General features: G+C 47.6%; 1 protein-coding gene across 1 annotated transcript; it reads right to left on the bottom strand.

Moving 5' to 3' along the window:
- Positions 1-732: 732 nt before the first annotated feature.
- Positions 733-11,579, bottom strand: KCTD21 (potassium channel tetramerization domain containing 21). Its single transcript, XM_086739727.1, has 3 exons — positions 11,550-11,579; positions 8,782-9,047; positions 733-3,982 (listed from the first exon to the last, which is right to left on the bottom strand). Exon 3 carries the CDS (start codon positions 3,950-3,952, stop codon positions 3,170-3,172), a length of 783 nt encoding a protein of 260 aa, XP_086595853.1. The 5' UTR covers positions 3,953-3,982; positions 8,782-9,047; positions 11,550-11,579; the 3' UTR covers positions 733-3,169.
- Between the last annotated feature and the right edge of the window lie 407 nt (positions 11,580-11,986).

Raw genomic sequence — 11,986 nt, 5'->3', positions numbered from 1 at the left:
ATTTTGGAGACAGAACATTCCTATAAACAGTCATTATAGCTTGACTCACAGACTGCAAAATTAAGGAGCAGCTATAAATTTAGCTTAGTGCGTAGTCTGAAATAGCGGCTGCGTTTGTGTAACATATGTTTGATTCACTTACCGCGTATTCCACACCCTCAATTCGCATGCAGAGCTACTGTGGCATTATAAATAGCGTCTCCTGCTTAAAGATGTTTATTCTGCTTAGCAATTTGGAAGGATCTCAAGTTTTTCTTTTCCTCCCAACTCCTGGCTTTATACTTTTGGGGGATTTGTGCATCTCTCTGCATATAGAAGAGAGATATTTTGCATCTCTGTATTAATAAATGGCAGAGATCTGTGGCCAGCTGCACCTTTGCCTGATTTCGTTACCTGAGCACAGATCAATGTATATTCAAGTCCATCTTTTGCATGCCGGACCGATGGGTTAACGCACTCCAGGAGGAGACCTGGGTTCAGTTCTCTCCTCCGTCTGTGGGGACCGAAACCCCTATTTCCACGTCAGCAGAATTACCCCAGTTACTTGGCCAGGTTGGGGCACTCTTCGTTTCTTGTTTAGACTTTTAAGAATCACTTTTAGTGTGGGTGCTGCTACAGTTCAGTGAAATGTGGGTGCGGGCAAAGGGGAAGACTAAATGCTCTAGATTAAGCTATGCATAATGCTTTTAGGGATTCCTCTTACTCGCCTTTCACCGGAAAATGCAGTAATGATTCAGCTCTCCCAAGGAATATATTTATTTTGCTGAAACAGAGTGGAGCAGTACTGATCCAGAGCTCTAAAGGGTGGAGATCAGACTTCTTCTTCCTTCCAAATGAGATTTAAGCCCACCGCTCTTACCTTGGGATAAACTCAAGGTGACAGGAAACAAATAACTACAGATAAGTATTATTTTAGTCCTGACATACAAGAACTCCTGTTACAGATCATATAACATCTACTCTCAAGGGTGTGGGCTCAAAAGATATGCTGCCAACAGCCCCCAAAAGCTCAGTTAGCATAAATTCAGCAAAGGCATCTGTTTCAAGGCCTAGATTTGATGAAAGAGGGTTCATGTATGGTACTTTACAAATCATAATCACATTACCTGCATAGATCATCGCTGTGAATGTCAAACTGAGTGACAAATTCATGTCAGAAATAAGATTCACCCAGGAGTTGCTTTGCTTTGTCGGTGGCATGCAGCAACCCCTGGAACAGACTACTCCTGCTTTGTAATTCAGGACAGGGATGAGGAAGAAAAAGTTCTTCCCAATGCAACTAAAACTAGAAGAACATGGTGACTCAGGTTGGGATTTAGCCACAAAATCCTGTTTACAATCCTGAAAATTCACAAAACTTGCCAGGTTTAATGGCCCGGAGGGCTTCAAGCCCAGTCAGTGCTTCCTAACAACATGGTTCCAGTACATCATGCTGGTTTAGCACCAAGTCAGACAGGAGAAGTGGTTTGTAACAGGCTGCCGGTGGCTGCAGAATGTGCATTTTTTTTTACCATCAGCGTGCTGATTTGTGTTGTTCGTGCCATTACAGCTTGGGACAGTAGAAATCTCTTTATCTCACAGTATTTTACAACAGTAACCAAACGCTTCTTCATGCTTGTTCACAGGTCAGCTTGATGCAACGACAGACTAATTACTTTGGGAAACAAGAATGTGAGCAATACTGAGCTTTGCAGCCCTGCGGTAAGAACTTTTGGAAGCACTAAAATTCTAAATGCGAGACTTGGTTATTGCATTTTCCCTTCTGTCTCGTTAGAGGTAACGGGAAATGTTCCAGAGAGTCTCTCACGTCGCAATCTGGTTAGGGAAAGACAGCTAAGTTACTTGTAAACGTAATTAGCTGAGAATGAACCACCTTGAATGTGCCACAAATGATGTTTAGAGCAAACGTGTAGCTAATGCTTCATGATAGCACAGACCAGGCTTGGAAAGAGCTTGACCACTGCCATCAGCTCTGCTTTCCCATTGCCTTACTTCTGATAATCTGACACTAAAGCCAAAATGCTAGCTTAGTGCTCTCACCATTTCACAATGATGTGAAAAAAATGGCTCAGCGTACTGCAATGGGAAAAGTGAGCCTCTCGTTCTGTAATGAAAAATATTAGGCATAACCTGATGGGAAAGTTGTCTTTTCAGGTGGAATCCATCCTACCCAGAGAGCATCCCATGCACTCCACGCATGCCCAAAAAAAGGCCGTGTCCAGGAAGAAGAGGCTCAAACGTTCAGAAGATATTTGGGGACTTCTGCCCTCTCAATGCCTCCACCTCAGAAAGTGTTTTCAGCAGCATCCTCCAGATAAATACAAGGTTGTAAGAGAAAGAAAAGGCCTAGTTGTCTTGGATGCCTTTGGAATGTAAAAGTAAAGGTTTAAGAGCATCCAAAGCACAGTTCCCCCACCAGCCACAATCTTCTCAGTTTGTAAGAACACCATTCTCTCTGCTATGGCTTCGTTAGTCATTCCGCGTACCAGTCACATCATTCAAACATGGCTTTCCTGAAAGCAAAACAGAGCAGGAGCTCAGGAAAAAAACCAAAACTGTCAGCTTCAGGTGACAGAAATCCTTTGTTGAACCAAAACAGACAGGATCCCTTACTCATTTGCAGTCTGCACTGTCCTTTATGGCTGTATTGAGCGCGTGCATGTGGGGAGACTTCTCTGCGGATCCAACCAAGCTTCTGGGATGCTCTGCACAGCTGATATGGCAAGACATGGAAAATGTGCCCCCTGGGCTGTCCGCTGTGCTGCAGCTCCATGGCGTCTTTCACCGCATCTGAGCTCCAAAAAGCCTTCCAAACCTCGATTACCGAACCCTCACATCACCCTTGCGATACAGGGTAAGGATCACGCCCATTTTCCAACTGGAAAACGTAAGAAGGACAGAAGTTAAGTGATTTTCCCCACAATTGTACAGAAGTGGAGGCAGAGACAGAATCGATCCTTAATTCAGGTGCTAGACAATGTTCCTTCCATCTAGAATACGGACTTATTCTGAAAGGTCGTATTGGTAAATACATTAAAGGAAAATCATCTCCCTGTTAGTGACTTTTAATCCAGAGAAGCATGATTCTGAATTAGGCTGTAAGTGTGTTTTAAAGGGAAACACTTAACCTGCGTTATCTCCATGCGGGCACCATAATAAACAGCCGTTCCTACTTGTACCGAATTAGGCGAATAATCTTATTATTCATGAAATCTGAAGTTTGTGGATGAGAAGAATCTATGCAGAAACCATCGCTCATGGCTATTTTTAGCACTTCTTCCACAAACACCTGGAAACTATTGATTTGCTTATTACCTGGCACCACCCAGAGTCTCTTTAAGTTCTGCTTGGTGTACTCCTCTTCGGGAAGGCCTTCCACACTCGCAACCCAATCCAAGGTCAAGTGGTTGGGGTCCTGCAGGTAGCTGGATATTGAAGAGAGGTTTCCGTTGAAGCAGTAGTAAAGTTTGGAACCAAGAAGCTTCAGGAACAGACATGACGTAGAGAAGATATGAGCACTGAACACTTCCATGTTGGAGGAAGACAGGCTGTAGATCTGGGGTGCTTCTCGGACGGTGAAGTGAACAGTCTGGGTCTTCTGATCGAGGCTGATGTTGAGCATGGCATTTTTCTCTGCTTTAGAAAGCTCCACCTCCTTCTCCTGCAAGGCTTCAATCAGTGGCTGAATTTGATAAAAGTCTACTTCCCGTCGAAGTAAGCCCATTTCCTGAAAGTCTTCGGGGAGGTCCAGGTGAGAAGTTCGTAAGAAGTTCAGGATATAGCGGAAGATTTTGCCATCTCTGTCAATAAAGCAGTTGCCTTGGCTGTCCTTCTTGGTTGGGATCTTCCCGCTAAACATGGCCCCCAGCATGGAGTCTGGAAAGCTGGTCAGGGTGGACAGAGAGGTGGTATAGAGTTTTCCTCCAACGTTGAGCGTGATGGGTTCTGACATGGTGGAAAAATCACGATGCTGGGACTAATTCTAAAAAAAAAAATAAAAAAAAATCCAACACCACGCATTTAGCTGCTTTTACCTGTTTGAAAGGTTTACAGAGATAAAGAGTCCTAAATGTATACGGGTGACAACATGGTAATAATTCATCATAGAAATTAGAAGTAGGGAATTACTTCTGGACATTGTGTCTTGAGAACGAGCACAAGAATGTTTTTTCTTGTAACAAGCTTGAACAGGACAGTTTAGTGCCAGAAATCATGAGTCTTCCAAAGTCATGCTAAAATCAGGAGTCTTACAATCATCCTAAAAGTGAAATCTCTCCCACGCATACCTACAGCAGAACGACTGCTGACTTCAAGAGTTGTGTTGTGGGCTCACCTGATCCCATCTCCCTCATGAACACAAAATTTAGAGGGGAAAAAAAGGGCAGGACAAGAACCGGACACATCCCAACATCTGGAAGGGACATACCTCCCATTACCCTCCACCATACCTTCCTCCTCCCTTACACCAACTCTGGCATTTGTCTGACTGTACAGTGAGCCGGTTTAGGGAGAAATCCCATAATTTTCTATTCAGGATATGTTTCTGCTACATTTTGGAGCCTGATGAATGCCAGGGCTGGTGCAAGGGAAGAGGAAGGAGCCGTGTGGCCCTCTCCACTGCAGATCAGTTCAGCCCTCATTCCTGCTAATCAAAATCTGTTTTTCCTTGTTTGCTGAATCCAAAGCAATCAACAGTTCATTCTCAGTTTTATTTTTGACTTAATCAGCAGGAAACCCACCAGTGTTTGCTTACAGAGGTAGGAGGTAGCTTTTGCTGTAGTAACTACACTCAATGGAAAGCTGCCAAACAGCTCCCTTAAAATTAAATCTGAGTGCAGGCATTTTCCTAACTAATCATGGAATAATCATAGACACTACGACACCATTGTCAGCTCCGGAGTCACAGCAAAATACAGATAAAAAGTACATCATTTCATGCTGGAATATCAATTATTTAGAGGTAGATTTAGATCAGATATTAGGAAAAAATTTTTTACAATGAGGGTTGGAACAGGTTGCCCAGAGAGGTGGTGGATGCCCCATCCCTGGAAACATTCCAGGCCAGGTTGGCTGGGGCTCTGAGCAACCTGATCTGGTTGGAGATGTCCCTGCTCCTTGCAGGGGGTTGGACTAGATGACCTTTAAAGGTCTTTCCAACCCAAACCATTCTATGATTCTATGATTATTTAATGGCTGCTAAAACCCAAATAATAATACTAAAGGCACCCTAAAACTACTGCACCTCTAGATAGCAAGGACATTTTTCTATGAAAAACTTGCCCAGCCTAGGGCAGCTAACGAACAAGTCAAAGGAGAATCCGTATTTCACTTCCAGTTTACGACTAACATTCCACTCTATTCTTTAGCCCCCTTTAGCCCTTAGCACACAATGTGTATCTCACTGCACAATAATTAACGGAAAGAAGCAGATCTTTAAATCCACTGAGTGCTTTGCCTGTGTGTCCCTTAGTCCCATGTATCCAACAAAATTGTCAAATAAAGACGCACGTGTAGCGTCCACGCCCATGACCATCCTTGTGACTAACCTCAGCCAAATATACCCTAGAAAAACCTACTTGTTCAACTGCTAAACTCCCCTTAGCACTGTAGTTGTGGCATATTTCCCACTCATGAAGACTTCTACTCAATTTAGAACCACAGAATCATAGAATCCTAGCATGGTTTGGGTTGGAAGAGACATTTAAAGGCCATCCGGTCCAATCCCCTTGCAAGAAGCAGGGACATCTCCAACCAGATCAGGTTGCTCAGAGCCCTGTCCAACCTGGCCTGGAATGTTTCCAGGGATGGGGCACCCACCACTGGCAACCTGGACCAGTGTTCCACCACCCTCATTTAGAGTCAAGAGTTGTTTAAAACACATAATACAGAGGCTTCAACTGGTCTAATTCTGTCGGATGAGTGGCTGCCATGTATTTCTTCCCCTAAGGGCTAGCAGTATATCTGTAAAAGCGTTGCTACAAGAACAATCTGACATTCACAAAACCAGCCTAAAATGGATTTTGTTTTTTTTTTTTCAAGTTTCATCAAACAGAAGCGTTCCCTACATCTCCCTGCAAATAACACAGCCTGTAGAAGCAGGACTGACAGTGACCCCAAAGGCCATGTTTGTTGCTTCCCATCTCTGCTACCCCTCAGGCTGCTTTAGACTAAACAACCCCCAGCAACACTGGCCCAGGTTGCCCAGAAAGGCGGTGGATGCCCCATTCCTGGAAACGTTCCAGGCCAGGTTGGATGAGGCTCTGAGCAACCTGATCTGGTTGGAGATGTCCCTGCTCCTTGCAGGGGGGTTGGACTGGATGGCCTTTGAAGGTCCCTTCCACCCAAACCATTCTATGATTCTAACCTTCTACCCCAGGACTTTAGCTCAGCAAGTAAGTGGTTTGAACCTGGGAGAGTGATGGAGGTCGGCACAGCAGGACGACATGAAAGAATGTGTGAAATGACAAAATCCACCTATTTTCACTGACGCCTTCATGTGTTTAGAACTATCAACCAAGTTCCTTCATGATCCATAACACTTCCTTTGTTTAACAATTTTAAATGTAGAACAGCTTTGGATAAGCTTATTTCCCCTCTTCTGTATTCATCACATTTGAGAGCACTTTCATTAGCTAATAAATAAAATTCTGTATACATAATTTAACTGAGTGCCTGTTTTGCCCAACTTGGCAAAAAACCCACAAGTGTACAATAAATAATGAAAAAGAAAATCATCAGTCGTGATTTGCCAATGTAAGTAAAATGTAAAGAAATGGCACAAATATTGCTACATATTCAACCACTCTGAAAAATGGGTACAGCTGTAGTCACTCTTTTTGGCCAAAATATGCAGTTTAATGGAAAGCCTAAAGTTATAAATGTGTTTATATGGTTTTCAAAGAGACGTGGATCTTTCCTTAAGATATATATATATATATATATATATGCACAGATATATATAAAGCCAATTTTAAAAGGATTTTTTGGTTACTTATTCAGATAAAAAAGGATAACTTAGATCATTCCAGTTAAAAATAATCTACCCTGAAAGAGCAAGTTTATGAAACACCGGGGAGAGATGGTATGCCTGGTTCTGTTTAATAGTCTCATTGCAGATTTGAAGAAAACTCTCTCTGCATTGACAAAATAAAGCTAATACCAGTTTAGCTGAAGCTATAAATACCAACAGGACTGAGAAAAGATCCTAAACAGATCAGAAAACAAACTGAGAAGTTCTTATTTGGGAAAATGTGTAGCAATGCCTTCATTTCCCTGACAAGCAAACCCAAATGAAGTTCAAACCTCATGAAGTTCAACCAGGCCAAGTGCAAGGTCCTGCACCTGGGTCGGGGCAATCCCAGGCACAAATCCAGGCTGGGCAGAGAATGGAGTGAGAGCAGCCCTGAGGAGAAAGACTTGGGAGAGCTGGTGGGCGAGAAGCTCAGCATGAGCAGGCAACGTGCGCTCACAGCCCAGAAACCAACGGCACCCTGGGCTGCATCCCCACAGCGTGGGCAGCAGGGTGAGGGAGGGGATTCTGCCCCTCTGCTCCGCTCTGGGGAGACCCCCCTGCAGCGCTGCGTCCAGCTCTGGAGCCCCCGGCATCAGAAGGACGTGGAGCTGCTGGAGAGGGTCCAGAGGAGGCCACGCAGATGCTGAGAGGGCTGGAGCAGCTCTGCTGTGAGGCCAGGCTGAGAGAGCTGGGGCTGTTCAGCCTGGAGAAGAGGAGGCTCCGGGGAGACCTGAGAGTGGGAGCTGCAGGAAAGGTGGGGAGAGACTCTTCAGCAGGGCCTGGTGTGACAGGACGAGGGGTAATGGTTTCAAAATAGAGGGAGGTAGATTCAGATTAGATATTAGGAAAAAATTTTTTTACACTGAGGGTGGTAGAACACTGTCCCAGGTTTCCCAGAGAGGTGGTGGATGCCCCATCCCTGGAAACATTCCAGGCCAGGTTGGCTGGGGCTGTGAGCAACCTGATCTGGTTGGAGATGTCCCTGCTCCTGGCAGGGGGGTTGGACTGGGTGGGCTTTGAAGGTCCCTTCCAACGCAAACCGTTCTGTGATTCTATGAAATACAGGTATTTCTTGGGAAAATGTTGCTTGGGCAAAGCAGCAATAATCAATTACAAACACAGACTTCACTTTGCAACTGGCAGGGAAGGAAAGTGAATCAATTCTTTGGGATTTCAGAGGCAACACCTAAAAAAGGGTTAACAGGCTGATCCTAGTGTTGTCCAGGGGATCTCATTAATGAAATTAATTAAACACAGAGCAGCGAAGCAAGACCAATCCAACAGCAACAGGGGCTTTTGCTGCTGGGGATATGTGGCCATTTACACTGTCATTTTAATTTTGTACATTGCTGGTTAATTTTATAGCCTAGCCTTCAATAGCTCACCCATAAAACATCCCTCCACGACCAAAACTTTGGAAACCTGCATTTAAGACAAGCAGCTTTGTTAAGAAATAGTTGAGGAGTAACAATGAACGGCAAAGTACACACTCAGCAAAAACAAAAAAAAAACAAGAAAAAGAAAGAGAGATTAATTATTTAGGCCAGCAGAATGAAGGCTGCCTAAGTGGCAATAAAATTAAAGTAGCTGGACTAAAAACCTCTCTGGCTTTTTGAGTATTGCCCAGGAGAGCTGATGAAAGGCACATCAGCTGGATAAATGTTAGGAGAGGCAGATCAGATAATGCATTATAGGAAATAGTTCTGCGCTGGGAGGGGCAGGATTGATTGCAGCTGGAAAGGAGGTATGAAAAAAAAATATCTGGGTACCTGGACGGGGCTGGCGACTTTAAATGTGGGTCAGCTGGAGAAGATGGATGTTCACAGGACTGGGCTCCAGCCTGCCTCGTTAGGGTGCGTTAATGGCAAACACAGCATCAGCCCAAACCATTTCTTTCTGCGTGACGCTCCCGCTGCTTTGGGTTTTGTCCCAAATTCCCCACACTCAGCACGTATCACTTTGCTCCATCGCCCCTTACTAAAACCTGCCGTTCCGTTTGAGGTAAAAATGCCAATTTCCACGAAACACCTGAGTCCTGAGGAAAAAAAAAAAACAACACAAAAACTTCATGAAGTTGTGAACTCCAGATGTGGGCACACCCAGCCCCACGGCATTTGCTGTAACCGTACCCGCAGACCAGTTTCACGCCGTCTCCCTTCTCAAGGGGACAGTTCCGCCGAGGAAATCCAGACCCTCCGCTACCAGTTTGTGCCCCACTGCGTTACAGGGGCTGCAGAAGAGGCACTTTGAAGCCTAGAAGTCACCCCAGGAAAATGATAATAAAAGAACACCAAAGGCAGGGCAGAAACAAAATAAATAGTATTTAGGGGAAAAAAAAAAAAGAAGATAAAACCCCCAGTTGACCCCCTACCTAGCCAGCAGCAGCCCTCAGACATCAAGTAAGACAGGTTTAAGGAAGAATTTGGGATAAAATCCATCGCAAGGATGAATTCACCCTCCTTTCGCATGTCCCTGATGCACATTTACTTCTCTCAGCTCATCCTCAGCAACAGAAGGTTAAACGTTTACCAGAGTTTCTACACCCTATGTGCTTATTTATAGTAATCTGAAAGAGGAAAAGTCGTGTTTTCTCATCGCTGCATCAATCCCCCTTGATTTTGGACACTTGTTTAATACCAGCCCCTCCGATAAACACAGAGCAGCACTTGGAGGCTTAAAATTCAGCCTCGGCGGAGCGTGGCGTGTCGGCCAGGAGAAATACATCCCGAAATGCAGCGCCGGGGGGGGCTTCCCAACGGGAAGCAGCTGCTCTTTGTTTTGGGACCGTTGTGAGCCACTGGAAATTTCCAGCTGGGGAAAGGCCGCTCACCCCGAGGCTGGCCGGGCGTGGGGGACACGGGTGACAAGCGCCGGGAGGGGACTCAAACTCCCAGCAGGCGCGTGGCAGGAAACGACGGCTTCACCCTTCCCTTCTTGCTGTGAGAGAGGATCGTCGGTGTCGCTGGGCGATACCCGGCGATAGACACACCAACTATTCATTTTCGGAGAGCAGCTGCTTTGCCACCACTTAATTATATTTATTTATATTTAATTTTCCACCTGTGCTTCGTTAGACATGGAAACGCTCCTCTGCCAACGAGCTGCACAAGCAACAGGGAAGCGTGAACAGGAGTTTCATAACATCCCCGGTTCAGTGTGGGCACGATGCTGGGTGCCCATCCCTTCCCAAATCCCACCCTGATGCTCTTGAGCATCTCCTGGGGCTGCGTGCTTAGGGATGTGGGTGAATGCAAACGGCTGCGTGTCCGGCTCGCTGCAGACGCTGAATTTAAAGAGATGGGGGGAGGAAAACAGAGCTGGCGCCCAGTTAGCGAAATCAAACAAAGGTCAGGTTCCTCCCGAGAGAAGAGGAATGAAAGCAGCAGTGCGTGGTAGGGAGGAGGAGAACGAAGGGAAGGTTAACACTATGGAAGGAGAACGGCAGAAGACAAGATGGAGGGGGAGAGGGAGTGCGGAGTCAGAGAGACGTGGCTGCAGCGAGGTTTGGAGAATAAAAGCCAAAGCGCTGCGGTGCTCGGTGCTCTCCTGGCATGGCCTCTGGTAGCCGTGGGCTTGGGGGCTGCTGTGTGGGCGATGCAGACTGCCAGGAGGGAGCCCGTTTGGGGTCTCACGGCAGCAGGAACATCGCTTTTCCTTCCAAGCAGCTGACATAACCCTTTGCACAGTCCAATATACCAGTTTAATGCCAGCCCCAGCAAAGGTCTGCACTGATTTCTCATGTCCTGCCCCAGCATCCACATGGATATCACTTGGCATCCTTGGAGTAGCTCCCAGATACTCTTTCTTTCTTTCCTGGACCACTTCATCCGCACACGTGGTGGACCACCACCTGCTTACTGCTGGATGCGCGCCCCGGGGTGGTTCGGCAATCCAGCATCCACCCCATCTCCCACCGACACCGGCACTGATTGCCAGCACGGACGCAGCGGAGCGTTAGCGAAAAGCACCCAGAAATAACCCTGACGAGGTAGGTGCCAGCCCAAATTAGACCCTCCGCAGGGTACGGCTCATGCGATCGCCCAGCCAGCCCCACGCCGCCGTCCGGGGCTGGCTGCAGCTGGGCCAGACACACATCCAGCCCCAGGTGTGGGCATACAGGATTTGAGATTTGCTAAATTGCTGGAAATCTTTTAATTTTGGAGATGTTTCATTGAAAGCAGGCGAGGCGGGGGAGATGCAAAGTTTGCAGGGTGGTACTGAGCCCTACCCCGGTACAGGGAGCCATAGGTATGGTTTCTCTGTACACAGCCAGGCATCCACACTATTACATTAGCTTAAAATACTTAAAAAACAACCCCAAAGCCCCCCCCCCCCCCGCCAGAGCGGTGGGTCACGCATCCCTACCGCATCCCATTTCTCCGCAGAGCAGCAGCGGGCTCGGCAGCCACCGCTCCCACCCCCCACTCCCCTGTGCCTCAGTTTCCCCACTTCGAGGGGTTTACGGTGGGGTGACCCACGCCCCCCAGCCGGGGAGGGGGGCTAGGGATCCCCCTCCCATCCCCGCCGCGGTACCCACCTCCTCCCCCTCCAGGCGCCGGGCCCCGTCCCTCGCCGGGAGCCGGAGGAGGAGGAGGAGGAGGAGGAGGCGGCGGGAGGAGGAAGAAGGGGGCGCGGCGTGACTCGGCCCGGCCCGGTTGCGCTGGGATTTGTAGTTCCCCGCAGCCCTCGGCCCTGCCCCGGCTCTGCCCGCAGGACTGCGGCTCGCTGTCGGCCACGCCGCAGCCGGACACGGACACGGTCGCGGAGGGAGGTAACGCGGGGCAGGTTGGGAGGGGGGGGGTCTTGGAGGGGCAGTGAGGGGTTGGGGTGATGGGAAGGAGGGGTGGGGGGGAAAGGGAGCTTGGGAAGGGGCGCAGGAGGGGCTGCCTGGGGTTGGGATGCAGGAGGGATGCGCGGGGTGAGGGATCCGGGTGGGATGCTCGGAGGGAGGGATGCAGGAGGGATGCGCGGGGT

The sequence above is a fragment of the Chlamydotis macqueenii genome, chromosome 1, assembly GCF_036417535.1.
Source record: "Chlamydotis macqueenii isolate bChlMac1 chromosome 1, bChlMac1.mat, whole genome shotgun sequence".
Taxonomy (NCBI): domain Eukaryota; kingdom Metazoa; phylum Chordata; class Aves; order Otidiformes; family Otididae; genus Chlamydotis; species Chlamydotis macqueenii.
This window is presented reverse-complemented; position numbering and strand designations above follow the sequence as displayed.